Source organism: Scyliorhinus canicula, chromosome 19 (genome assembly GCF_902713615.1).
Source record: "Scyliorhinus canicula chromosome 19, sScyCan1.1, whole genome shotgun sequence".
Lineage (NCBI taxonomy): Eukaryota > Metazoa > Chordata > Chondrichthyes > Carcharhiniformes > Scyliorhinidae > Scyliorhinus > Scyliorhinus canicula.
In genome coordinates, this window is record NC_052164.1 from 88,625,825 (window position 1) to 88,652,402 (window position 26,578).

A 26,578-nucleotide genomic window follows, 5' to 3' on the forward strand; every position below is an offset into this window, starting at 1 on the left:
TGAGTATTGCCCTCTGCAATTGTTTCTCCGGCACGCAAATGTATATCTACCCCGCCCCCAAACAGATGCCTACTTATGTGTTGTAAATAATATTGCCAATTTTACAGAGTTGCTGCTGTTGAGCTGGTGCATAATACCTTTTCTTTTATTGTATTTTTTTTTATTTCTTTTTTTTGGTATATTTGCGTGTGCCCTTCTCTTATATCTTATTCTGTGTACATAACGGTAAATATACCTGGTTCAAAAACCCAATAAAAAACATTTATTTAAAAAAAGCTTCACTCAAGCCTCCTCCCATAATTTGCCATCTTAAATCTACTCTCATAACCATTTATTCCCATCTCCCACATGATTGTTTTGTTTCCCCTTAAGTGCAGCTCTACCATTCTCTTCAATCATGTGGTGTCAGGTTTTCACGATCTTACCACGTCTCGGGCAAGAGAATCTATTCTGCATTCCCTATTGTACTTGAGTAACTATCTTATATCAATGACCTCTACTTATATTCTTCCCCACAAGAGAAAACATTGTCTCTCTCGCCACAATTTCAAAACCTTTTACAATTTTAAAGATCTCGATTAGGCCACCACTCAGCCTTGTTTTTTCAAGAGTGAAGAGATGAAGCCTGTCAATCCTTTCCCAACTAAATGTTAATCATCACGTGAGTAACAGACATAAAATTGTCAATGTGAATAATGTGTCAAATCCTAAATCCATGCTTATCTACTGGAGTTCATTTAAACAAGCTGGCTCTGAAACTGCAGCCAAACTTATAAAAAAGCTCTTCCTTAGAATAGGCAAGGGTGGCATTTACTGCACAACTTTGTAACTCAGAGGCTTCAGAAAATCTGAGACATTCAGGTTCATCGTACCTTTCTAAATTATTCTTCATAAATTTAAGTTCTTCCTGTCGTGCAACGAGTTCTTGCGATTGATAGTTTCGTTGATCATGAAGTTTCTCTTTTTCAGTCTCCAACTGTACCTTTGCTGCTGCGAATTCTTCCCTCAGTTTCTGTAACAAAGAGTTAGAAAATTAATAATCTTACTTTATTTTGTTATGTTGTGTGTCTGTTTCCATTTCCACTATTTCCCATTGATAAGTTAACCATCCTCTAAAACCTGAATAACCTAATACACTTACCATCACGCTTACACTTACATCATGCTTACCGGATTTTTAAGACATGTACATTACTGAACCTCTCCAGCCTTAAGCCTCAATGAGAATTTAAAAAATGATTTCACACTAATTATTAGTATACCCGTTCCGCTAAAGACTGCAGAAACAATTTATATCTTCTCTCCAATCTACCCCCACCAAGACTCACATTGTTCCCTTTTGTTTTAAAATTCCCAGTCCCACATAATTAACAATTTGAGAGAATGAGGGTGGATGAAAAAGCTATTCAATTCTCAAAATATTAAGAAATGTTGACTGCTATTACACCAGGTGCAATACAGTATATACTATGGTTAATATGGGACTGATTTCAACTTGGTTTCAATGTTGTGTGATTTTAAGATCTAACGTTGCTATTTCACCAGTAATATTTGTTCCAATAAAAAGTTTTGAAATAGCAATAGACTTTTTTTTTAAAGCTTACATAAACACTAAGAATTCTTGCTATTCTATTGCAACACACGCCTCTGATTATTCCCATTTCTTCTAATGTGACTTGTACGCTAATTACCCACTCCTGCAATCTTTGAGTCACGAGACAGGTGCAAATTGTACTTTGCACAGTACCAATGAGCTGATCTTGCCTTCTGTTAGTCTAAAACTTGCTTCCAATCATTCTGGGTATGAACAGAACTCCCATTGGAAAATTTAGGCCTATTCCTGTTAATCTAGATAAGAGTTACCATTACTTAAAATTAGTATTGCGGAATCTATGCGTGATGTCATGAAATATTACAGCGTGTGTTTCAAGTTAATAGCAAGGCAAGCCCAGTTTTCTGCTTAAAATAATAAGTCAAGTTTGACAATAGCGTCAAGTTTTATAACAAAGTTAAGCCCACCTTCTCATTGAACCTAAGCCGTTCATGCTTTTCTTTGAAGGTTTTGATTTCATTTTGAGTGTCAGCACAAAGTTGAACATACAATTTTTGTGACTTCTCATAGTTCTGCAAAAGGTGATTGTTCTCATGGTAAAGATACAAAAAGTTTCTCTGCAAGTCAAAAAACAAATAAAACCACATAATATGCATCTGGTACCTTGTTCAGAGCAAAGACTAATCATGCAAAACAAACTATTAGGCAAACCTTTTGTTCGGACAGAGAACAGTCTCATCACAACATCAACAAACAAGTATGAAGTACTTACTATCTCACCAGAATTATTTAAATGTTATTTGTTCAATGTCCACTAAAAGTACAGAAATTTAGTTCAACAGTAGATTATTAGGAAATATCTACAAGAAAATTGTGAGATTTTATTCTGTTTAAGGCCATTTGCTCCATCATTTCTGTGCTGGCTTTCTGAAAGAGTGTTTCATTTAGTCCCATTATGATTTACAATATCTTTTGTTTTCTGCTGTGTGTTAGAGAAAAGGCTAAAAGCTATTCAGAATAATGAGTAAGACAGGAATATCATAAATGTTCATGACTTGGGGCAGCACGGTGGCACAGTGGTTAGCACTGATGCCTCACGGCGCCGAGGTCCCAGGGTCGGTCCTGGCTCTGGGTCGCTGTCCGTGTGGAGTTTGCACATTCTCCCCGTGTTTGTGTGGGTTTTGCCCCCACGACCCAAAGGTGTGCAGGGTAGGTGGATTGGCCACGCTAAATTGCTCCTTAATTGGAAAAAAAATGAATTGGGCACTCCAAATTTAAAACAAAAGTGTTCAAGACTTGGGCGGCATGGTGCTGCAGTGGTTAGCACTGCTACCTCATGGCACCGAGAACCCGGGTTCGATCGTGGCCCCGGGTCACTATCCAAGTGGAGTTTGCACATTCTCCCCATGTCCGCTTGGGTCTCACCCCACAACTCAAAAGATGTGCAGGGTAGGTTGACTGGGGAGGCTAAATTGGCCCTTAATTGGAAAAAAATTTTAAAAAATAAATAAATAAATGTTCAAGACTGGATCACGCTGTTTCAGCTCTTAATTATAATGGGCGGCAAGGTAGCACAATGGTTAGCACTGCTGCCTCGCAGCGCCAGGGACCGGGTTCAATTCCAGCTTGGGTGACTGCCTGCGTGGGTTTTGTCCGGGTGCTCCAGTTTCCTCCCACAATCCAAGATGTGCAGGTTAGGTGGATTGGACATGCTAAAATTGCCCCTTAGTGTGCAGGTTCAGTAGGGATTATGGGGATAGGGCGGGGGAGTGGGCCTAAGTATGGTGTCTTTCAGAGGGTCAGTACAGATTCAATGTGCCGAATGGCCCCCTCCTGCACTGTAAGAATTCAATGGTTCAATCTAATATAGAAGTTTTACTGTCAATGCAAGGTCATCATTTGAACCTGTCAATTAAAAACAATTTAAATGTTTTGTGGTTAGTAAGGAACAATTTAAGCTTCTTAGTTACTCACATTTAGAATCTTTTTAAATTAAAGATTGGCTTACAATCATTTTCAGACTTACATTTCTTTTCTGATCTTACCTTTTTGCTTTCAAAGGGTTTTATAGGATCAGTGAGTACTGCGGCATCAATAGTCTTTATCTTTATGTTCTTTGGGGTGAAAAGGAAAAGAAAAGAATCAGCACCTATAGTATACTGATTTTATATAATTATGAAGGAACAGTATGGATTCTGGGAACTAGAGGCATGCTTAAGAATAATGGAAGACAAGTGAATTTCCATATTCTATCCAATGCTTTTCTCCAGATATATTATCTGCTCAGGGTTTGCGATTCAAATTACATTTATTTTAACGATTTTCCATTAAAATGTTGTCAAACACCGACTTATATCTATGCCTAATTCAAATGTTTTTTTCCTATGTTTAATAAACCCATTTTACATTTTTGGCAACAGTCCCGGACTAAAGACAGGACGGGGTGAGGAGTTGGCATCGGTATAGGCCTGTCTGCTCATTTTTCTTTTACACCATTTGGTTTGTGAACCCAAGTGATTTTACTGATTAAAGTTTCAGAGAATTAGTACCCACCATACAATTATATCCAATGCAATAAAAAAGTACAAATCATGTTTTCGGTCTACAATAAAATCTAATTGTAGCGATTGATTTGACACGGTCCCCATACCAGCAATTGTTCAGAAATTATGGTTAACATACAAATGTCTCAGGGAGCGATTCAGAGGCCTTGTCGCTGACCCGACTTGGTGTTGGGACGAGGCCGCTGAATCTCACAAGAGGCCACTCGTGAGATTCGCATTGCTCGAAATGTCTCTTGAGATTCAACAGAACCTCGCAAGGCATCGCGATCTGTGAGGGCGAAATCCAGAAACAGGTTTGTATGGATCATTTAAATGCACGTTCGTCGGATTCGCCACAGCTGGGAGACCTCACCAGGGCGCCAATTAGTACTGGTTCACACAAACATGGACCAGGCGTAATGGCACGTGGGTGGGGGTGGAGGGGGGAAATCTCTTAGGCCATTGGAGACCCTCGGGTGGTCTGGGACAGGCCAGGATTGTACCCCGACTCTCCCTCTGGCACCTGGCACTGCCAGCCGGGGCACTGCCTGGCAGGAAGCGACACTACAAGGGTGCCAGTGCCAAAATGACTAGGTACCAGGTTGGCATTGCCAGGGATCGGGCCCGGTGGCCTTACCAGGTAGAGGGGGAGTTCCCGGGGCCTCCCCAAGGTTGGGGTGGTGGTGGGGGGGCAAAAACAGGGGGAGGGGGGGTGTTGTTGAAAGGGGCAGCCTTCCAGCCAGTCAGCAGGAAATCCTTCCCAAGTGTAGCCTCGGCGGAGAGAATCTCTCCGAGACCAAAGAAAACGGCAAATTGCCATCCAAAAGAGGGATGTGTCTTGGTGCTGCAGGCGCCAGGAACACCCCGCTAAACTTGCCATCCAGCATACTTTAAATCAAGGCTGCTGAATCGCGCTCTTAGTTTCAGCACAAAACCAAAAAAGCTGCAATTACACCAAATTTAATGTGAAGGATGCTGGAAAGCTGCATAAATCAAAGTGCTTACCATCTTGTACTCCTCAATGAATACTCAATGAATTCTATAATGTGTAATTACAATCTTACATCCAAAATGCTTCTTCACTTAAAATGCGGCAGTTAAAATTTACTTACAGGTGCAGGAGATCAAAAAATATTAACTTAACAGGAAAAATTCCCATCCGGAGAAAAATGGAAATCAATGTTATATTTCTACTTACAGCACAGAAAGAGATCATTCAGTCCATCATGCCTCTGAAAGAGTGGTTTCGTTACAGGCTTTTGTCTGTAACCCTGTAAGTCTCAGCCTCAAGTTCCTAGTCAACTCCCTTTTGAAATAACTTATAAAATTGGCTTTCACAACTCTTTCAAGTGGAGTGTTCCAGATGCCGAACATTCAATGAAACATTTCTCCTCGTCGCCCCTCTTGCCAATGATTTTAAATCCATGACCTCTGGTTATTGAACTAATCTGCGAAATTTATAATGGTGCTCCTTACACCTGAATCTAGGTCAAATATGAAAGTTGTGTTCGGAAAACAAAGGTAGTTTTAAGGAATCAGAACATCAGAAATAAGGTATTTTTTCAGTGGGTTTAATTTAATGTTTGTAACCCTGGAAGGGTAAAACCTATAGCAAGATTTAAGCCTGACCTAGTGTTTGTATGTGTGGGGATTGGTTCACTTCCAACTATGTCTCTATTGTGCTTATAGGGGATTACAGCGTGAAGAATAAATAATACAAGTTGTTGCTTAGCAACAGGAGGCCACTTTCCAGTGAGGGAAGGGCTTTCCTTTGTTCTTTGTTTTAACTGGAAGACCGAGCAGTTGGAGACAGGACACTGGGGAGTGAACCACCCTCCACTCTGCCAGGAGAAGCTGGACAGGTCAAGGGAACTGCAAAGATGCTGGCTTCCTAAGGAACAAGATACAGTCCAGAAAACCAGGGAATTGGGACATAAAGAACCTGTAAGACATCTGAAGTTAAGAGAACAGAGACAAAGGCATTATTCATAAGAATTCATGAGTAAACAAAGTGTTCTGAGTTAAAGAGACAATTGCAGTAACCAGATTTAAAGTGGGACAGCAGACATCAGAGGTAAATTAAACGTCTGATGCCATTTTAATACAGCCTGGGAATCGAGAGTTTGAGCTATAAGGAGCACTTGCACAGCCATCAAGACAAAGAAATCCTAAAGGGCTTGGTGTGAAATCCTGGACTAGATTTGCTGTTAAAAGTGGAGCGGAAGCTAAAGCATTTGGAAAACCTGGTCTGGATTTCAGAATGCAAACTGCTAAAATTTGAGAAGATTTTAAAATGTGTTTTTGGGAGTGAAATTTGGAAACCCACACGTGACAATCATCTGGGAGGGATCTGAAGAGACATTCAAAAACATTCACTTAGGGTTCAGAGTGGAGTATGTATTTGCCCAGTCATCTTGTGTACTTAAAAGGGCCTCTGTGTGAATAAAACCATTGTAATCCATGTTTTCCTAAAACCTGTATGTAATTGTTAAGATAAGGAGGGTTTAAATCTACGTTTTTCATGTTTAATCAATTTTTTTCTTGTTGTTAAAACTAATTAACGGTCCTGTGACTCTCTTCCTCCACATTCTATATAAAAAAGTAAAAGTGGTGGTCTTTTGAGCCAGGGTTCCATTCTGGAATCTTCCCGTCCAGTTACAACATTAACAGGGATCGTAACAGCTGAAAAAAGTAATGGGCCCGTAATGGGGAACAAGGCCAAATCACCTCTAAGAAACATCCATCAATTTCTACAATTATTTCAATTCTATCAATTTATTGTATCCAATTTGCCACTTTCCCCTTTCCCCAGGCTTTTCCACATGAAAGTTATTTTGTTCCTAATAATGACTTCCAGTATCAACGCAACTACAACATAGAACAGTACAGCACAGAACAGGCCCTCTGGCCCTCGATGTTGTGCCGAGCATTGTTGAATAGTAACATGACATTCACACCCCTCCAGTAATGCAGCACCACTCTTGTACAAAAGGTTTTGCCATTCTTGGTCAACTGATCTCAGAGGGAACAAAGCTAATAAAAAAGATTCTTCTGTGGAACCAACTTGTCACTGTTAAAATATATCATGGATTGTTTAACAGATGAACAGACGTTAACATCAATTACAAGAATTGACTTATTAGAATTAGAACAATTGCCTACCTTACTGACAGCACTGCGTTCATCTGGTCCACTGCTGAATTTTAAAAACTTTAACTTAGAATAAGTATTATCTGAGCTTGCTTGTTCCTCTGCTAACAAGGCAGAATGTGAAAATTTTACAGGAGAGTGAGATTTATACTTAAATCGGTCATTGTCAGCAACTGGTGTAACATGTTCTCCATCTTTATGTTGAGATGTTTCACATACTTTAGCCTTGCGTTTATTCTTTTTAATGGAACATGGCTCCAAATTTATTGAGTAAATCTTATCTTGAAGAACATTATCTAAATATGTATTGGAGTTTTGCACTTTTTCTTCTTTTGGTGGCTCTTGGTAATAATCTGTCATATCAGAATCCGCATAACTGCTGTCGTCCAGTTTAGGTTCTACCTCTTCCAAAAATCTGAAAAATCAAGTTACAAACATTTTTTAGAATAGTGTCCTGAGGCACATACCATTTCAAAAAATAAGTGCAGATAATTCAAAGATATGGCAATTTGCAATAAGCACAACAAATTATAGGTATGAATTACTTTTGAAAAGTAGTTTGCAGGCAGTACCTGCCAAACCAAACGTCACCTTTAAATATTTATTCTTGGCCACAAACTGTCGTGGAAGTATGCAGACTTCACAAAGAAAAGAATCTGCTTGAAATTACAGAGTTTCCAATACAGTATCACTGTAATATTTCTGAAATTACTTTTATTACAGCCAACAAAAATATCGACACAGCTTTCCAATTAATGTGTGGCATTTGAAGACAAGTGGAATTACCTTTTAGGGGGAGGAGATATGGGCTTGGAAATAAAACACACACTTAATGTCTCTAGTCCAGAATGTTTGAGATCAAGTCATTTCTGGATTATAGAATGATGTTAGAGTGCCTAACCACAACCGTGTAAACCAGAAAACACAGATGTCCTCTGTCCACTATCCTAGCTCAATTCTTTCTTGCACTTCTCAGCCAAATTTAAACCGCTCTTCATATCACTATTTCCAACAAGCTTTTGCCAAGTTTCAACATGTGACCATTAGTGCCTCAGGTAAGGAGTTGTTGGAGGAGGTCCGTTTTGAATGGCAGGAAAGGAGGTCCAAGCTCTTGGAGGCAATGTGCAAGTTGGCTAAAAAGAGGCTTAAATCCTGGAAAGCTGTGCGAATTGCACAGAGATGCTAAAATGCTGGGTCACAGGCCATGGTTCCTTTCTGAATGAGGCTTAATCACATTCAATTTAAATACTGGTACAGTAGATCAATGTAATACCACGCTGTTTCATTAGTTAGTCGAATCTGATGTTTTGATTCTTTGGCAAATATTGACAAGAATGCATTAGTTCAGTGTTTTCCCACACATTCCACCAACCTGAATGGCAAGAAATTAATTGCACCACATCAAATGCATGCCTTAGATCATCCAGAAATAGCAGATTACATAATCTACCACACAGTGAATTAAGCAACAACACAGTTCCTCCAAATAGACAACTGCAATGTTGACTATGACACTATTTAAAATAAGATAGATTGAACAGTGCTAGTCAAGTATGCTGTCTGACCTACTGAGCATTTCCAACAATTTTCTTTTTATCAGAGTTCCAGTCTCCGCAGTATTTTGTTTTATTCGTCAAGTCTCTGCCATACCCATGTAAAATAAATTCCTCTAGTCTGGACTACTGTCATGTTTCCTTGGTCAGTCTCCCGACCTCCTATGAACTTAATCTCATCCAAAGTCCAATTTACCCATTCGCTTTCCGACATCAGTAACCTATATCGTTTCTCGACTTCAGCATCGCTAATTTAAAAATCTTGCTTTCAGGTTCAAATCACATTGCCACTCGTAATCTCCGAACCCTATAACCAACTACCGCCACCCACAACTGCCCCCCTCTCTGCCCACACCTCCATTCCCAAACTCCCCGTTCATCTAATTCTCGTGTCTTTTGCAACCCTTTACCACCACCAGCTGTGCCTTGAACTGTTGAGATTCTATGTTGCCTTCCCTAACCTCTTCCCACTTCCTCTTTTAAGGTCCTCCTTAAAATCCACCACTTTGACTAAATTTAGGTCACACCCCTTCTACTTTTTCCTTCTTTGATTTGCCATCTAGTCTGCTTTGATTAAGATTTGATCAACATTATGGGGCTTTTGACTACATTTGAAGGCACTACATAAATGCAAGTCGCTGTCTTCAAAGAAAATTCCAAGCTTCTTGATCCATGCAACCAGTGCTTTAGTTTTGAAGAGAACGTTAGGACAACATGCCACCATTATACTGCCCTGCTATACTGTCACTAACCCCCTACAAAGAGCCTAGCTCATCTTTTTTAATTAAGTTCATAGTTAATCAATGGCAGACTATTATGCTTTTAACGGTTAAATTCTTACCTGCTTTTATCACTCTTCATCCACTCATTTGAATCTCCTACATTCTGAATAGAAGTGGGGAAGAACAGGGATTAGAATGCACTTTTGTCGGTAAGCTAACTCAAGTACCTTAATTAAAATATTTTGCTCTTTAAAAAAAAAAATTGATGAAAGGAAAAAGCGGTATTACAAGATAGGAAAGAGTTAATGGGGGGAAATGAGAAAGACAGTGTGGAAGCTAAAGAGAAGTTGAAGCTTCTCTTTATGGTGAATGAGAGAACAGTACATACACATTTTCTGATTAACAATCAGTGTGGCTGGAAACATTATAGAAAATAACAGGTTGATAATTTTTGCAAAAAATATTTTTCCACTGCGTTAGTGAGAAAATATGTTTCATTTAAAACAAAATACAAAAGGTTTAAAGCATAATAGATGCTTTAAAAAAAAAATTGAAGATACTACCACCTTGTTTTGTGACGATGCTAGTTTTATTAGTGGACAACATTTGACGTGCAATTTTGTTTCTGGTTGGTCTCTCCAGCCTTTCTGCATCCAACAAATTTTGAGTCAGCCACGCAAGAGACTCAGCAAAAGGTCTCCCCTAGATCATCTCACTCTCATTCATGCATCACTACAATGTCTCCAGCATCATCTCTCACGCTGCGCCATGATGTATTCCTCTCAGATGGTAGTTGCTCACCTATCATTTGCCGTAACATCAGTGTCGCCTCCTGGATATCAATCAGGAGGCATTCAAATCAGGAAAAAATCAATGCCTTAAACTTGTTGAGTTCTGACATGGACATTTGCTGTTGACTGCAGATGTTACTAACAGTGCTCAGAATGCTTGGCTGGCTCCTTGTGAATGTATTTTAGTAGAAAAAGCCCCGACTGACACGAGCGACTGGATCACGGCCCTGGAGAAGGAGGCGGCAAAACTGGTCACAACGCAGGGGAGCTTGAAGGGCAGAATGGACGATCAGGAAAACCGCTCGAGAAGGCAAAATATAAGGATAGTGGGCCTTCCAGCGGGGATCGACGGTAAAAACCCCACAGCATACGTGGCTAAGATGCTGGGTAACTTAGTGGGGAGGAAAACTTTCCCCAACCCACCAGAAATGGAGGGAGCACACCGGCCGCTGCACCCGAAGCCCAAGGCTTGGGACCACCCGAGGGCTAAACTGCACCGGTATCAGGACATGGAAACAATCCTGTGCTGGGCCAGGCAAAACAGAACCTGCAAATGGGAAGGACACTTCATTACAGTCTACAAGGACATTGGGGCAGACCTAGCCAGGAGACAGGCCAAATTCAATAGGGCGAAAGCAGCTCTTCACAAAAGCAACATGCGTTTTGGTATGCTGTACCCAGAGAGAAGGGGGGATAGGAACAGGGGAAAGAGGGACAAAAGAGAGGTATACGGGAGAGGGGAGATGGGAAGGGGGGGGGAGACGGGACCGGGAGGAAGGGGACCACAGGGAAGGAGAGACAAACAAGGCTAGAAAGAGAATAACAATAGGGCTACAAAGTGCCACAACCAAAGGCTCGGAACAAGGAATCACTGCAAGCATCGACACAGTATGGTCTCTGGGCAAAGGGAGACTCCAGAGTGCAGGAGACTACCCGTGTGGCAGATGCACAGTGGGCGGCAATGTCAGGTACCCCCTGGACAAAGGGAAAATCCGGAGCGCAGGGACTCAACCGCATGGAGAGAGCAGTGACAGCGGCCATCCTGGACAGCCCCCTGACACAGGGAAACCCCGGAGGGCAGGGACGTGTCCACCAGGTAAGTATGGTTAATCCCACAGGAACGGGGGAGACAGAATGCTTGGCTGTCACCAGGAATGTAGGGGGACTCAACGGCCCAGTGAAAAGATCCAGAGTCCTCACCTAAGAAATATGAAAGCCGACAGTCTTCCTCCAGGAGACACACCTGAGAGAGCAGGACCGACTGCGGGTGAGAAAGGGCTGGGTGGGCAGACCTGCCGTTCCTGCTGTGGGACTTCAACTTTGGACAGGATCCAACGAATGACAGATCAAGCTCCAAAACGGGGAGAACCTCAAGCATAGCAAGGGAACTAGGCCACTTTATGGAACAGGTGGGAGCGGTGGACCCCTGGTGGTTCACCCACCCATGGGAGAAGGAATTCTCCTTCTTCTCCCCAGTGCACAACATACACACCAGAAATCACTTCTTTGTGGTGGGGAAAACAGTGCTTCCGGGGATAGACAAAGTGGAATACTCCGCAATTGTGATATCCGACCACGCTCCACACTACATGGACGTGAGGCTGGAGACGGGCAGGGCCGTACTAAGAGGGGACATTATCGCTTTCAAAGCTCAAAGAAATAGGGAGGAAAGGGCAGCTAGTCGACTCCATACTGGACGTAGCCCTTAAATACTCCGAGGTCCCGACCGTAGAGCTCCTGGCGAAGACGAAAGAGCTACAGAGGAGCTTTGATCGGCTCTCCACCAGCAAAGCAGTGCACAAACTCCGCCAGACACGTGGGACCCTATACGAACACGGAGACAAAGCCAGCCGCCTGTTGGCACACCAGCTGAGAAAGCAAGCAGCCACCAGAGAAATTGCACAAATCAGGGATACCAGAGGCACATTGGAAAAAGAACCAGAAAAGATCAACAAAACCTTCAAGGCCTTCTACCAAGGCCTGTACACCTCAGAGCCCCAATTGGGGTGTCTGGAATGAAAACGGTTCCTTGATGGACTGGACATACCAGTCGTGGGTGAGGGCAGAAAACGGGACCTGGGAGCACCACTAGCACTGGGAAAGATCGTGGGCAGCATTAGCACCATGCAGGTGGGGAAGGCACCGGGACCAGACAGGTTCCCGTCAGACTTCTACAAAAAATTTGCGACAGCGCTGACCCCGCACCTGCGGGAGATGTTCAGAGACTCGCTGGCCAAGGGCACACTGCCACCTACGCTAGCAAAGGCCTCAATCTCGCTGATAACGAAGAAAGATAAAGACCCAACGGAATGTGGGTCATACAGATCCATCTCACTGCTGAATGCAGATGCCAAAATACTGATCGCAGAGGACCAGGCAGGTTTTGTTAAAGGTGGGCAGCTAACCTCGAAAATGAGGTGCCTGCTAAGCGTAATAATGACCCCATCCGAGGAGAGAACACCAGAGGTGATCGTCTCCCTCGATGCAGAAAAGGCCTTCAACAGGGTCGAATGGAAATACCTCATAGGAGGTACTGGAGGTTTGGAACAGGGTTCAACTCCTGGGTAAAACTGCGATACAACACTCCCATGGCGAGCTTAAGGACCAACAACACCAACTCCCGATACTTCGAGCTGCGCAGGGGCACCAACAAGGATGCCCACTGTCACCGCTGCTGTTCGTTCTAGTGATCGAGCCATTAGCAATTGCTCTCAAAGCAGCAAAAAGCTGGAGGGAGATCCAAAGGGGCTATATTTCTGACTCACAAAGCAGCATGGATGGAATCATCACGCTCCTGAAAGAGTTTGTTGCCTTCTCAGGCTACAAACTCAACATGAACAAAAGCGAGATCTTCCCTTTAAACAAGCCCAACAAGGGGGCAGAAGGGGGGGGGGGGGAGGAGAGAAAGAGGAAGGGGACACGGAACAATAGAGAGGAACCAGAGAGGTTGGGGGGAGGGGAATGACAGCCGGAAGGAGGACACGGGAAACGATAACAAACTTGGCACTTATAGGAGCAGAGAACAAGGAAAATCCGGGCGAAAGACGGGACGAACGGCTGAAGCGGAGGTGATCGCGAAAACCGTCCGGGAGAAGCAAGCGACAACACCAATACCAGATCCACTCGCGTATTGCCCTCTGTAATTGTTTCTCCGGCACTCAAATGTCTCTGTACCTCCCCAGATTCCACCCCCCACCCCCAAAAACAGATGCCGATTTCTGTGCTAAAAACAATACTGTCAATTGTACAGAGCTGCTGTTGTTGAGCCAGCACATAATACCCTACCAGTTATTCTATTCTAACTTTATTTTTTGTTTGCTTTGTTTTTTTGTGCGTGTTCCCTCTATATATATATATATATATAATATATATATATATTCTATTTTGTGTACATAACGGTAAATATACTTTGTTCAAAAACCCAATAAAAAATATTTACAAAAAAATATATATTTTAGTAACAATTTTACTGAGGAAGTAATGATCTGACTAACGTACTTTCCAATTGAACTGACTTTTACATTAAATGTATCTAACTTGTTTTGTCTATCTTGCAAGGGAATATTTTAAATACCTTAGTTTTCCCTTCCTTCTTTCTGGCTCCAACTGTTTCATCCTGTTCACAGATTTAAAAATACAATTTAGCAAACTCAAAAGGGAAAAGACGACCAGATAAAAAAGATGAATGTGCTCAAATCAGGACATTTTAGACATTATTGGAGTTCAAACGTGCAGTCAGCTGAAACTGCATCAACAAATGCCCAAATGCTATACACCAAAAGTGTGTGAACAATTGCAAGGAGAAAAATCCATCTGTGTAAGGCATTGAATTAACACTGAGGCATCTTGTTTTTCCCAAGATTAATACTTGTTCTAAGAAGTATATTTTATAACTCATGCGATTGGGTAATATAACAGCAGGGATTGAGGAGCAGTGAATAAACTGATTTACATTTAATGCTTTAAGTGAACAATCTAACACCAGAGCAGGGTTTTAAAAAGTGCGGGTCGCAACCATCGCGGACAGGCGTTGGGCGGATCGAGGAGCGACTAGTCGCACCCTTCTTGTGAAGGTCCCGATCGTGGGAGAAGTGGGAAACAGCTACTACTGGCTTTTTAAGTTGAGAATGGCAGCCACTGTCGCCTTTTAAATGAAAATAAATGAGACCGTGTGCAGTCTTCCACCCAGAGGTGGCTGCAGTGAGGTTACATGCCCAGTGTGTACATGACGTCAAGGGCCCACCATGTCTCTGCTTTTAAAATCATGGTGCAGAGTTGCTTCCATTTTCTTGTTTTTGGCAAGAGGTCTGTGAAGATGGATCTCTTTCTTAAAAATAAGAGATCACCAGAGACAGAAATAACAACGTACCTACTGAACAGGATCTCACAACAGAATCTGAAGTGAGCTGCTCAGGTGAATGCAGAGCAGGACAGAGCTAGTGTTAGCTCTGTACAGAACTCCAGGGCCTCTGGTTAACAGTCTATAAAGAAGAAATTGAACTTGTGAACAAAGCAGTACAAGACGATTTCTTGAGGTATGGTGTGTCAATTGTGCTACCGCAAATAAGGATGCAAAGCCCATGTGTGATATATGAAGGGAAGTACTGGCAAATGAGAGAAGTTTCAGATTTTGAAAGAGAAGTGGTGGGTGAAAAATTCCTTTTGAGATCGATACTCCAGAATCAGTTATTAATTTAGAGCCAAATCCCAACTGAAATAATATGCTGCTGTAGCTGACCTGTGATACCAAATTAAAACCACGCCAAAAGGCCATGAGGCTGTCGGCATTCTGGCGGAGCATCTCCAGGCGCATCCAGTGTGGAGTAAAACACGCATTTTGTTGCTATTGCCCTTCACGGCATCCTCACGTGGGAAGTTGGATTTTCGTTTTCAGAAAGATGAAAACAGCACAGGTCTGCGCAACATCGAGGGCCGAAGGGCCTGTAATGCGCTGTAATGTTCAATGTTCTAATATGACTGACCTCCAAGAACCAGAACCATCTTGCTTTTTGCTAGGTCTGACTCCAACCAGGGGAGCTTCCCCCCCGGATTCTCATTGACTCCAGTTGCCCGTGGGCTCCTTAATGCAAAACTGGGTCAAATGCTGCCTTGATGTCAAGGGCAGTCACTTTCACCTCACCTCTGGTGTTGAACTCTTTTGTCCATGTTTGTTTGAACCAAAGTTGTAATGAGATCAGGAACTGAGTGACCTGGCGAACCCAAACTGAGCATCAGTGAGCAGGTTACTGCTTAGCAAGTGCTGCTTGATGTAACTGTTGAAGACCCACCCAACTATCTTAAAAGGAGGAAAGAGAGGTCGAGGTGATTAAGGAGTGAATTCAAGAGCTCACAATCTTGTCAGCTGAAGTCATGGCCATCAATGGCATAGTGATTAAAATGAAGATGCTCAAGAGGTCAGAATATCTCCGAGGACAGTGGGGCTGAACGTGATTACAAAGATAAGGCAACGGGATTTGTAAGGAAGGGTGAATTTTAAATCTGGGCAACTATGTCTGCTTAAAGACACATCCCGGCCTTGCTGATGGGTGATGGGATTGATGCAGGTTTGGACGTGGGCAGTGGATAATCTCAAGATCACGCCAACCAAGAGTGTACTGACATGCATAATACAGTACACCAACATGTCAACTTAATCGTGCACTTCCATGAGACATAAACTAAAACTGCCTGACTGGAAAGCAAAAGTGCTTTCAAACAACCTACGCTGACTCTAAGAGATAATATTGGATGAGTCCTTCTGTTTATTTCCTTTGTTCCCATTGCTTTTGATACTTTATTATTTTGGTCTGTGGACCCATAATCGGGATGTGCCTTTAAGCAGAAGGCTCAAAGTTGAAGCAGCCTGCTCATCAGGACACTGTGTTCCCAGGTTTTTTTATTTGAGACGAGAGGCTAGACTCCTCGGCACCAAGTGGATCTTAGGAACCAGATTTGGAGGGAATTGGATTGATTGGTTAACTTGCAACTGGCGGGTCAGCCAGGGACAGAGCTCTGCCTGACAATGGTCAGTGATTAGTTTCTGCATGGTGCTTTCTGAGAGAACTTGGCAGAAGCATTCAGACTTTGGAAGTGAAAGGAATGCTCTCTCTCCCCCCTGCTTGCTGAAGTGAAAGAACTGCTTTATTGTTCTGAAAGTGGTGGGTGCCCAGCACATCCTGCTGTGAACCTGAAATGAAGTGAAGTCAATGGAAAAGATAGACAACCTTGCCAGAGAAAACCATCTCAAGCCTAGAAGGAAGAAATGTCAAAACGAGCCGAACTTCAGAAAGACATGAACTGGAAGTCAGCCCAGTGCATCAAAGATCCTTATATTTTATTAATATGTTTTTTCCCTTTCCATCAGTTTTTTTCCGTCTGTGTTGTTTGGCTGTGTACAGAGTTAGGGTAGTTAGGGAGGGGGGTTTGAGGAGAGGTATCAGATAATCAGTTATATATTCTGTCCAAAGGGCAGCACGGTGGCCTAGTGGTTAGCACAACCGCCTCACGGCGCTGAGGTCCCAGGTTCGATCCCGGCTCTGGGTCACTGTCTGTGTGGAGTTTGCACATTCTCCCCGTGTCTGCGTGGGTTTCGCCCCCACAACCCAAAAATGTGCAGAGTAGGTGGATTGGCCATGCTAAATTGCCCCCTAATTGGAAAAAATAATTGGGTAATCTAAATTTTAAAAACAAATATATATATATATATATATATATTCTGTCCATTTAATTATAATACTGTACAGGATAAAAGATTACTTGTGTTAAAGTCACAAACCTGGTGACTGCACTTTATTGGGCTCAAACAAGGACCCTGGACATTTTAAATAAATTTCACCAATGTTGCGACTCAGGATCAAGTGGGGCTGGAATTGACTGCGCACTAGCCTCGGGTGTCGTGATATTATGCATGGCAACTGAGTGGACTTAGAGTACTTGCTGGCAAAGAAATTCCATGTCGTGTGTCTGACCAATATGCCGCACGGTGTCAAAGCATTATCTGTAACATTTCTTCAGCTGATTAAACTTTCTTGCTGAGGATAGAGAAACTTTAAAGTCTCTTGCAATTCAATATAACAATATAGTCACTGTACCTTCAGGTCGTTCTGTTCAGGTTGTTTGTTTGAAATATCTGTTTAAGAAATAAAAGACTTCATATTATTATAAGTTTGTCGTGTTAACATTACCCTTGCTTGTTGGTACAGCAGAGCTATTAAATATAAATTCTGCAGAAATTTACTTATGGTTTCAAAATGATCCCTTTTTCTTTTGTATTTACCATTTTCCAAATGAACATTTTTGTCAAGCAAAGTCAATTTTTAAAAAGATGCTGTTTAATTCTTCTGATAAATATTAAAATACAAGGCAGTGAAATATGAACTGAGGCACCTGAACGGCTCCATTTATTCGGAATCTCAAGCTCATAATCTTGGAAAACGATACACATGTTCAGTACAAGTCTGCCAATTTTTATCAATCCTTTGAGTGGTTTAACAGGGTTGCTAGAGGCCATTCAATAAGCAGTCCAGGAAGATTTTACATTTTATTTGCGAGGCCACGAGAAATAACAGTGCTCCACTTGGGCACACACAAACAACCTTTGATGGCCATTTGAGCCCCACGTCCCATACATGCTTCTTAGCCTGGCCTACTTACTGGCTTAACATGGGAGCAAGCTGATTTCCTGTCCTCCCATATTTGGCAAGCTGCAGCGTCACCCACTTGGCACACACAGCTCACTACTGAGAGTCAAATCAGGCGTGATGCGCAAGTGATTCAGTTCTCAGGATGCCAGCAGCAGGAAAACCCAAAGATCAACCCAGTTGTTTCTAAACTTCCCTTTTTTGATCATCGTAAATTTGCATCCAGTATGAACAATCTAATCTCATTATAAACTATCTTCAGGATGCCATGCTAATACCCAACTTTCTCAGTCCAAGTGAAAAAAGGCCCAATTAAATGCTAATTATTACTCATTATCTGTGGCACCATCCAAGTGAGCCTATCCTGCATGTTTTCCAAACAGACAGAAATATAGCAGATGTATGCTAAGTTGTCTTAAACAACTGAGGTCTTTCCATTTAAGAGACATTTCTACAAATGCAGTTTTCTTATGAATCAATGGAGTGCTCTAGTTGGAAAAAGTTAATGCAGAGTCATGACGATCAAAGTTCTAACAGGGGTTGTTTATAACAGTTAATCAACTCACCAGTTTGTTCCTGGTGGATATTCAACAGTAGTCGTCCTTGATTTGGGTGTTTCCTTTCTTTTTTTCTGGTAACTTTCTTCAAGTTAAAACTAAAGAAAGAAATAAAATCTACATAAGTTATCTTCCAAATTCTTAAAATTCCTCAACTATGCACACACAGCTCCAGAATTGTTGTCAAAATCAAATGTTGGGAAGGATTGTTTAAAAGCACATTAAGTCTAAGTTTATATATTATATAACAAGTATAAAAAGCTATAAACGCTACGAAAGACAAGCCCATAAAATTTATCAGTCATCAACACTGAAGTTTAACTGATGGCATTTGCAGTGAAAATTTAGCATTTTCTTTATACAATGAGATCTTATGATTTACAGAGGACCATTCGGTTCCTCAAGCCAGATCCGCCATTCAACGAGGTCATGGCTCATCTGATGTGGTCTCATCTTCGCTTTTGTGTCTGTTCCCAATAACTTTTGTCAACAAGAACCTATCTAACTCAGCTTTGAATAAATTCAGTGACCCAGACTCTACAGTTTCCTGGGGAACAGAATTCCACAGGCTAAGGATCCTCAGGGGAAAGAAAATCACTTTATATTCTTCTAAACCCCAGTGGGCATAGGCCCAACCTGTTCAATCTCTCTTGATAAAATAAGCTCTTCATCCCAGGAATGAATCGAGTGAACCTTTTCTGAAATGCTTCTAACACAGTATAATCTTGCAAATAAGGGCACCAAAACTGCATAAACTATTCCAAATGTGGTCTCACCAATGCCCTGTACAGCTGGAGTACAATTTCCCTACTTTCGGATTCCATTCCCTGCAATAAATATCAACATTTCATTTGCCTTCCTAATCACTTGCTGTCTCTGAAAACAAATTATTGTGATGCATGTACCAAGCCATCCAGGTTCCTCTGCATAACCGAGTTCTGCAATCTTTTTCCATTTATATAGCATACTGCTTTTCTATTCTTCCTGCCCAAGTGGACAAGTTCACATTTTCCCCATTGTATACGCTATCTGTCAAATCTTTGCCCACTCATTTAATCAATCTACATTTCTTTGCAAATGCTCCAACTCCTCTTGACAACTTAATTTCCTATGACACCTATCTTGGTGTCATCAGCAAATCTAGCTGCCATGATATCTTCAGCCAAGTAATTGATAGAAATTGCAAATAATTGAGGTCCCAGGACTGATCCTTGTGGCACTCCACTAGCTGCAGATTGCCAACCTGAAAAAGATCCACTTATCCCTACCCGCTGCTTCTTGTCAGCTAACCATGCTCAGATTTTATTTCCTACTCCATGTGCATTTAGCTTGCATAGTGACCTTTGATGTGGCACCTTAAAAATGCCACTTGGAAATCCATGTGTGTCACATCTCCAGGCTCCTCTTCATCGACCTTGTTTGTGACTTCCTCAAATAACTAATGAATTAGTTCAACACAATTTCCCTTTCACAAAACCATGGTGATTCTGCCTGATCACATTATGATTCTCTAAACATATTGCTATAATCCCCTTAATAATGGCTATTAGCATTTCCCTATGACACATATTAGGCTAACCAGCTAGTTTCCTGCTTTCTGTTTCCTTTTGTTGAATAAAGGTGTTGCATTTGCTATTTTCCAACCCACTGGGATCCTTTCAGAATCTAAGGAATTTTCAAGATGATAACCAATGCCTCTGTAGACTCTTCTTTTAAGACCTGATCTGGTCCTGGTGATTTGTCAAACTTTAGGTCTGATAGTTGACCCCACATCTTTTCCCAGATGATGGATATTGTTTTGAATTCATACCTGCCTTTCACCTTTTGGAAACTTTCTAAATTTTCCACAATGAAGCCAGACACAAAATACCTGCTCAGCACCTCTGCCATTTCCTTGTTTTCCATTATCAATTCCCCAGACACATATGCTACTTCCTCTCTAATAATTTTAGTTACTATTTGTTACTTCTGCTGACCTATCACATTGCAGATTTGTGGATAATTTCTTACAATTTAATACTATCCTTAACTTCCTATTTAATGCACATTCTCTCAGTGTCTAAATGGGTCGCACCCCCCAATCCAAAGATGTGCAGGTAGGTGGATTGGCCACGCTAAATTACCCCTTAATTTAAAAAAAATGAATTGAATACTTTAAATATAGGCTCCTATATCATGAGGTTATTGATCAATCCTGCATCATTGCACAATAGTAGATCCAGAATAACCTGCTCCCTTAATGGCTTTAGAATGTATTGCTCAAATAAACCATCCCAAGTACACTCTGAACTCATTTTCCAGGTCACCTTTAACAATCTGATTCACCCAATCTACATATTGATTAAAGTCACCCATGGTTATTGCTGTATCCTTCTTACATGCCCCACCGATTTCTCCCTGTATACTCTGCCTTACATCGTAGCTAGTGTTCGGCGGCACATGAACCCCTCCCACAAGTGACTTCTTAACTTTCCTGTTGAGAAAATTGTTACGTTTTAGTTAGAGTTTTCTTCCTTCCTAAATCTTTCTTCAAACCCAATATGGACACAATGTCCTTTGTTACCATTAAAATAACCAAAGCTCTTGAATAAGAGCAGCACGGTAGCAGTTATTAGCATTGTTGCTTCACAGCTCCAGGGTCCCAGGTTCAATTCCCGGCTTGGGTCACTGTCTGTGTGGAGTCTGCACATTCTCCCCGTGTCTGCGTGGGTCTCCTCTGGGTGCTCCGGTTTCCTCCCACAGTCCAAAGATGTGCAGGTTAGGTGGATTGGCCATGATAAATTGCCCTTAGTGTCCAAAAAAGGTAAGGTGGAGTTACTGGGATAGGGTGGAGGCGTGGGTTGAAGTAGGGTGCTCTTTCCAAGAGCCGGTGCAGACTCGATGAGCTGAATGGCCTCTTTTGCACTGTAATTTCTATGTATATCCATCTAATTATATTAGTAACCTTGCACTAGCATAATTACTAAATCTTAAAACATCATGTAAGAGGAAACAGTAACTTGATACAATATGAAAGCAAATGCAAAGGGAACAAAAATTTATACTATATGAGAAGATGGTGCTGATTGGTTGGCATTTGAACTCTGATTGGTGGAAACCTTGCCATGAAGAATGCACCAGTCAATGGCTATCGCTTTCAGCCATACTCAAGTTTTTTTTAACTACCAAGTGACTAAAAGGATTTTCAACATCTCCTAATTCCTTTAAAATCTTGGTGGGAACCATCAAATACTGAGGATTTGTTAATCTATAGCCATTATTTTTCCCAAATGTTATTTTCTTGCAGAAACTGAGTTTCTTTAGTGAGCTCTAAAACCTAGTGGTTCATTATTCGTTTCCCTGGACTGTCAGGTATGTTATCCTCCACACTTGTGAAGACCGGCACAAAGCAATTATTAAATCATCAATTTGAAACTTCATCTCTTCTCTCTTCAGTTACTGCCTGAATTTAAAGTATTTTCTGTTCTTAATTCAGATTTTCAGTATGCTGCCACAGTAATTTGCTTTTGTGATTTATTTTTGACAAGCCTATCATTCCCTTAGTTCCATTTGCAGCGGGAATGCCATTTCTTTTCAAAGGTCCCACATTACCCTTGTACTTCTTGACATATACCAGCGTGGTTCCTGACTAACGTAACACTGTCTCACATTATGCAGCCAGAGCCTCAATCTACATTTTTCAGTTTTAAAATATCAGTGACACAGGCAAGACAGCTGCTGTTTGTCCCTAGTTTATTTGAAAACATTGAGAGACAACCATATAGTATTGTGCTTGAGTGGAATTTCGGCCAGACAAGGTAAAATTAGCAGGTTTGCTACCTGAAAACCTCAGTGAATCAATTGGGCTTTTTGAAAAACATCGCACTTTGGTGCCAGCCCACAAATTATTAGTGTAATTGAATTCGAGCTCCAAATCTGCACTGGTGTGATTTGAGCGCTCAAACTCTGGTTGCTCATCTAATAACATAACCATTTATCATTAACTGTCAACATGCTATTAAACGGTTATTATCGGAGCAGCTATCTTTATCAGACATTAAACAATAATCTGATCACCATGCCACCATCAAGCAAAACAGATATTCCAGCAAAACACCGATACATTTCTCATCTTTGGATGTCCACATTGCTCACGGTTGATGTTTCAGCCCAGTAGAAGACGGCATTCCAAATCATAGTCTTGATAATTATTTTCTGAAGATAACTACTCATTTCTCTGCTGAGCAATTCTGCATGTTTGGAGAATGCATTCCTTCTCATTTCTTTTAATTCTTCACAGCAAGAACCATCTTCTGCCAAGGTGCTTCCCAAGTACTTTTTAAAAATAAATTTAGAGTACCCAATTCATTTTTTCCAATTAAGGGGCAATTTAGCGTGGCCAATCCACCTACCCTGCACATCTTTGGGTTGTGGGGGTGAAACCCACGCAGACACGGAGAGAATGTGCAAACTCCACACGGACAGTGACCCAGAGCCTGGATCGAACCTGGGACCTCGGTGCCGTGAGGCAGCAGTGCTAACCCACTGCGCCACCGTGCTGCCCGCTTCCCAAGTACTTAAACTGCGACACCTGGTCCAGCTGTTAATCATTGTTCTGTCATTCTTTCTTTGTCTTCATAACTTTTTTGTTCAATTTTATTTTGAGAGATATCTTTATGTTAATTTTAATTTTGTGTGATATCACCACTTCACCATTTGATCATTTGTACCTGTAGATCTTCTGCTGAGCTAGCCACTGGGCTGGTTTGCCTGCACATTTTACTACCATCACCAATTGACTGACTACTTTGACGCCTTTGTGTAGTTCATTTAATGCTTCTTTACATTATAGCTAGACTAGAAAGTTATGAAACGTGGTTCTGGAAAGGCTGGAGCTGGCCAGCTGGAGAGCGTAATGAAGTTCTGAGGATGGTGAAAGAGGAAAGATTGTTTGTGAATATCATCAAGGGAAAACGACAAGGTTGGATTGGCTGTATTCTACGGCCTGAGAACCTGAATACGGTGATTAATGGTAGATTGGGGGGGATGTAAACCAAGAGGGACAAAAAGCATGACGATATTAAGACAGGTTGAAATTAAAATTGAGAGGCTCCTAAGAGCAATGAAGAGGAAAGCGCAAAGCATGGAGAAATGATTAGAGGACCTGCCCTTAGGTAGGTCACATGTAATGAACTTTCCCCACAGAGTCTGACGTCGGAATTTTCAATATAGTGTGAAACAGAATGCTGCAACACAGGACAGCAATTTTAATATATAATTTAGAGTTTGGACCAGAAATTGTTTTTGTACAGAATATGACAGGAAAGGGATAATTTTATAGTTCATCTCCTGCCAAGACAAAAATGGATTCTGTCAAGGAAAGATAATGGAGAAGTGACATGAATGCATAATCTGCAAACTTGCTCAATTACTTTTTCAGGTAAGACTGAAATCATGGAATCCTTTCTTCAGATAATGTAAATATAGTAGACCGTACACTGCATTACGTTTGATTGTGCAGTACGTTTGATTTTGATTGGCCAGCTATTTTTCTTTCATTCATACTTTCCTCTGTCCAGAGAACTTAGATAGACAGACACAGGAAAACCTTCATGCCAGTAATAATAAGTAAAACTGAAACCAGGAAATTGCTGAACTTACCTGCTGGCAGATGGCTTAGTTTCTGGATTTTGGTTAACTTTATTTTCTTTTGATTTTGAACATTCAATCTGCAAGAGATGTGGAAAGAACAGGTGAAGCTATGCAAACTGCTATTAGTTTATTCTTCCTGCAAAGTTAGCACTTCCAAATTTTTTATCCAGACATATCCAGTCACCATCGCAGATGCGAAAGCCAATATGTTTTCCATTTCCATTCAAAAGGCTTGATGTTGGGGAGCTGCAGGCAGCACGTTACAAGGCGAGTGAGAGAAAAAGTACACTTTATGTGTTGCACCACCTGTCACAGAGTGAGCAAATAATGATCAAATGAATGAGTCCATCATAAGGCTCTCATAAAATATTCCGTACAAAAGGATTTATCCATCTATTGTGTTCTTTTCAGCCGGTTTGATGAAAATCTTTTATTTTTAGTTGTCAACATTCAAACCATACTTCATTTATCACAGTAACAACTGCTCCACAGGTGCAAATGTTAAATGGCAGCTTGATACAGTTATAAACAAATACAACTTACTGTCTTTTGCCGCGAGTCCTGAAATATGTCCGCCTTCCAGATGCATCCTATACAGTCTGGGGTGAGGCAGTCTAAACCCATAATGTCCTGCAACAATTCAAAACAAATCTTAGAAGTGGAAAAATCTGATTCAATTACATCACATCAAGAAATAAGAATATCTTCAATATATTAAGCTAAAGGGACCTGCATAGTCAGTCTTACTACTATGGCAAATCTAGTTGGCAGGTTAGATCCTCAGAAGATATTCTAATCTTCGCTTAGCTGAATATATTTGTTTAAAAAGTCCAATCTCACTGTTTGAAATATATGATATGTTGCAGGTATGTTTGTCAGAACACGGTACTTCCAAATACTCAAAAAATAATACAATAAACATTACAATACACACTTTTTCTACTTTATCTTGGAGTTCTTTAATTTTGCAGCGTTTCCAGCAGTACAAATGGTATTCAATACGGCAATTGTGACTGCAGTGCACTCGAACAAACCCCTGTAGATACAGAAAGGTGAATCTTTAAGTTCTGCAACCTATAGAAAAATAACTGAACTGCATCTGGCAATATAAAAAGATAATTCAGGTAACAAACTGGACTATTTATTAATTATAGAAACAATCCAATGGAGAATGTTGAAACAGAGTATGCAAGTTAAAATATAATGACCCAGAAAAACTGTTGATTCCTGGTTCAATAAATTGAAAGAGTGCTTTTTCTCCAAGTTCAACTGTTCAAACCTTATCCCCCCTTGGTTCCATCAGAAATTATCTACAATTCTCAGGAGGCAGCGTGGGATATCAAGCAGACACAGGAGATACTAAGTGGTCAGGGCTAAAGTTGTCAAGGAAAATACTGAGATACAGGCTACTAGACTAGAAGGGCTTGAGGTTTATAAGGAGGAGGTGTTCGCGAATCTGGAAAGTGTGAAAATAGATAAGTCCCCTGGGCCGGATGGGATTTATCCTAGGATTCTCTGGGAAGCCAGGGAGGAGATTGCTGAGCCTTTGGCTTTGATCTTTAAGTCATCTTTGTCTACAGGAATAGTGCCAGAAGACTGGAGGGTAGCAAATGTTGTCCCCTTGTTCAAGAAGGGAAGTAGAGATAACCCCGGTAACTATAGACCAGTGAGCCTTACTTCTGTTGTGGGAAAAGTCTTGGAAAGGTTTATAAGTGATAGGATGTATAATCATCTGGAAAGGAATCATTTGATTAGAAATAGTCAACATGGTTTTGTGACGGGTAGGTCGTGCCTCACAAACCTCATTGAGTTCTTCGAGAAGGTGACCAAACAGGTGGATGAGGGTATAGCAGTTGGTGTGGTGTATATGGATTTCAATAAAGCATTTGATAAGGTTCCCCATGGTAGGCTAATGCAGAAAATACAGAGGCATGGGATTCAGGGTGATTTAGCAGTTTGGATCAGAAATTGCCTAGCTAATAGAAGACAAAGGGTGGTGGTTGATGGAAAATGTTCTGACTGGTGTCCAGTTACTACTGGTGTACCACAAGGATCTGTTTTGGGGCCGCTGCTGTTTGTCATTTTTATAAATGACCTGGAGGAGGGCGTAGAAGGATGGGTGAGTAAATTTGCAGTTGACACTAAAATCGGTGGAGTTGTGGGCAGTGCAGAAGGATGTTACAAGTTACAGAGGGACATAGATAAGCTGCAGAGCTGGGCTGAGAGGTGGCAAATGGAGTTTAATGCAGAAAAGTGTGAGGTGATTCATTTTGGAAGGAATAACAGGAAGACAGAGTACTGGGCTAATGGTAAAATTCTTGGTAGTGTGGACGAGCAGAGAGATCTCGGTGTCCATGTCCATAGATCCCTGAAAGTTGCCACCCAGGTTGAGAGGGTTGTTAAGAAGGCGTACGGTGTGTTAGCTTTTATTGGTAGAGG

At 41.4% G+C, this 26,578-nt stretch overlaps 1 protein-coding gene across 1 annotated transcript in view; it reads right to left on the reverse strand.

The window, feature by feature from the left end:
* LOC119953904 overlaps positions 1-26,578 on the reverse strand; it is a 125,715-nt gene that overhangs the window by 20,831 nt on the left and 78,306 nt on the right. Inside the window, exons 24-34 of the mRNA XM_038778563.1 lie at positions 25,074-25,175; positions 24,683-24,769; positions 24,149-24,216; positions 18,518-18,606; positions 17,403-17,440; positions 13,886-13,927; positions 9,640-9,683; positions 7,258-7,660; positions 3,598-3,666; positions 2,020-2,169; positions 873-1,012 (exon numbers count right to left, since the gene is read on the reverse strand). Of these exons, the coding sequence (XP_038634491.1) occupies positions 873-1,012; positions 2,020-2,169; positions 3,598-3,666; positions 7,258-7,660; positions 9,640-9,683; positions 13,886-13,927; positions 17,403-17,440; positions 18,518-18,606; positions 24,149-24,216; positions 24,683-24,769; positions 25,074-25,175 (1,232 nt within the window). The remainder of the gene's footprint in view (positions 1-872; positions 1,013-2,019; positions 2,170-3,597; positions 3,667-7,257; positions 7,661-9,639; positions 9,684-13,885; positions 13,928-17,402; positions 17,441-18,517; positions 18,607-24,148; positions 24,217-24,682; positions 24,770-25,073; positions 25,176-26,578) is intronic.